This window comes from Haliaeetus leucocephalus, unplaced genomic scaffold (assembly GCF_000737465.1).
Source record: "Haliaeetus leucocephalus isolate CR32 unplaced genomic scaffold, Haliaeetus_leucocephalus-4.0 Scaffold161, whole genome shotgun sequence".
Lineage (NCBI taxonomy): Eukaryota > Metazoa > Chordata > Aves > Accipitriformes > Accipitridae > Haliaeetus > Haliaeetus leucocephalus.
Window position 1 is genome coordinate 1,140,489 of NW_010972597.1, and position 235 is coordinate 1,140,723.

Here is a 235-nt window from a genome sequence, read left to right on the forward strand (position 1 = left end):
AAGATGCGAAGCTCCCCCCGGTCAGCCCCGCCCCCCCCCACCTTGAAGACCGCCAGGTCGCCGCTGGTGACGTCCTTCCTGCTGTTGTGCTTCCAGGGGACGCGGAATTTGCTGCGGGCCGGGTCTGTCCAGCGCAGCCCCTGGTAGATCCCGCTGCTGACGGCGCTCACCAGCCAGGGCCCGAACCGCAGCTTCTGGGCCTCCCTGCGGGCGCGGGGCCGTCAGCGGGGGCGGG

General features: G+C 72.3%; 1 protein-coding gene across 1 annotated transcript in view; it reads right to left on the reverse strand.

Moving 5' to 3' along the window:
• Positions 1-235, reverse strand: part of IRF7 (interferon regulatory factor 7) — an 8,881-nt gene that overhangs the window by 5,756 nt on the left and 2,890 nt on the right. Inside the window, exon 2 of the mRNA XM_010562577.1 lies at positions 42-204. Within this exon, the coding sequence (XP_010560879.1) occupies positions 42-204 (163 nt within the window). The remainder of the gene's footprint in view (positions 1-41; positions 205-235) is intronic.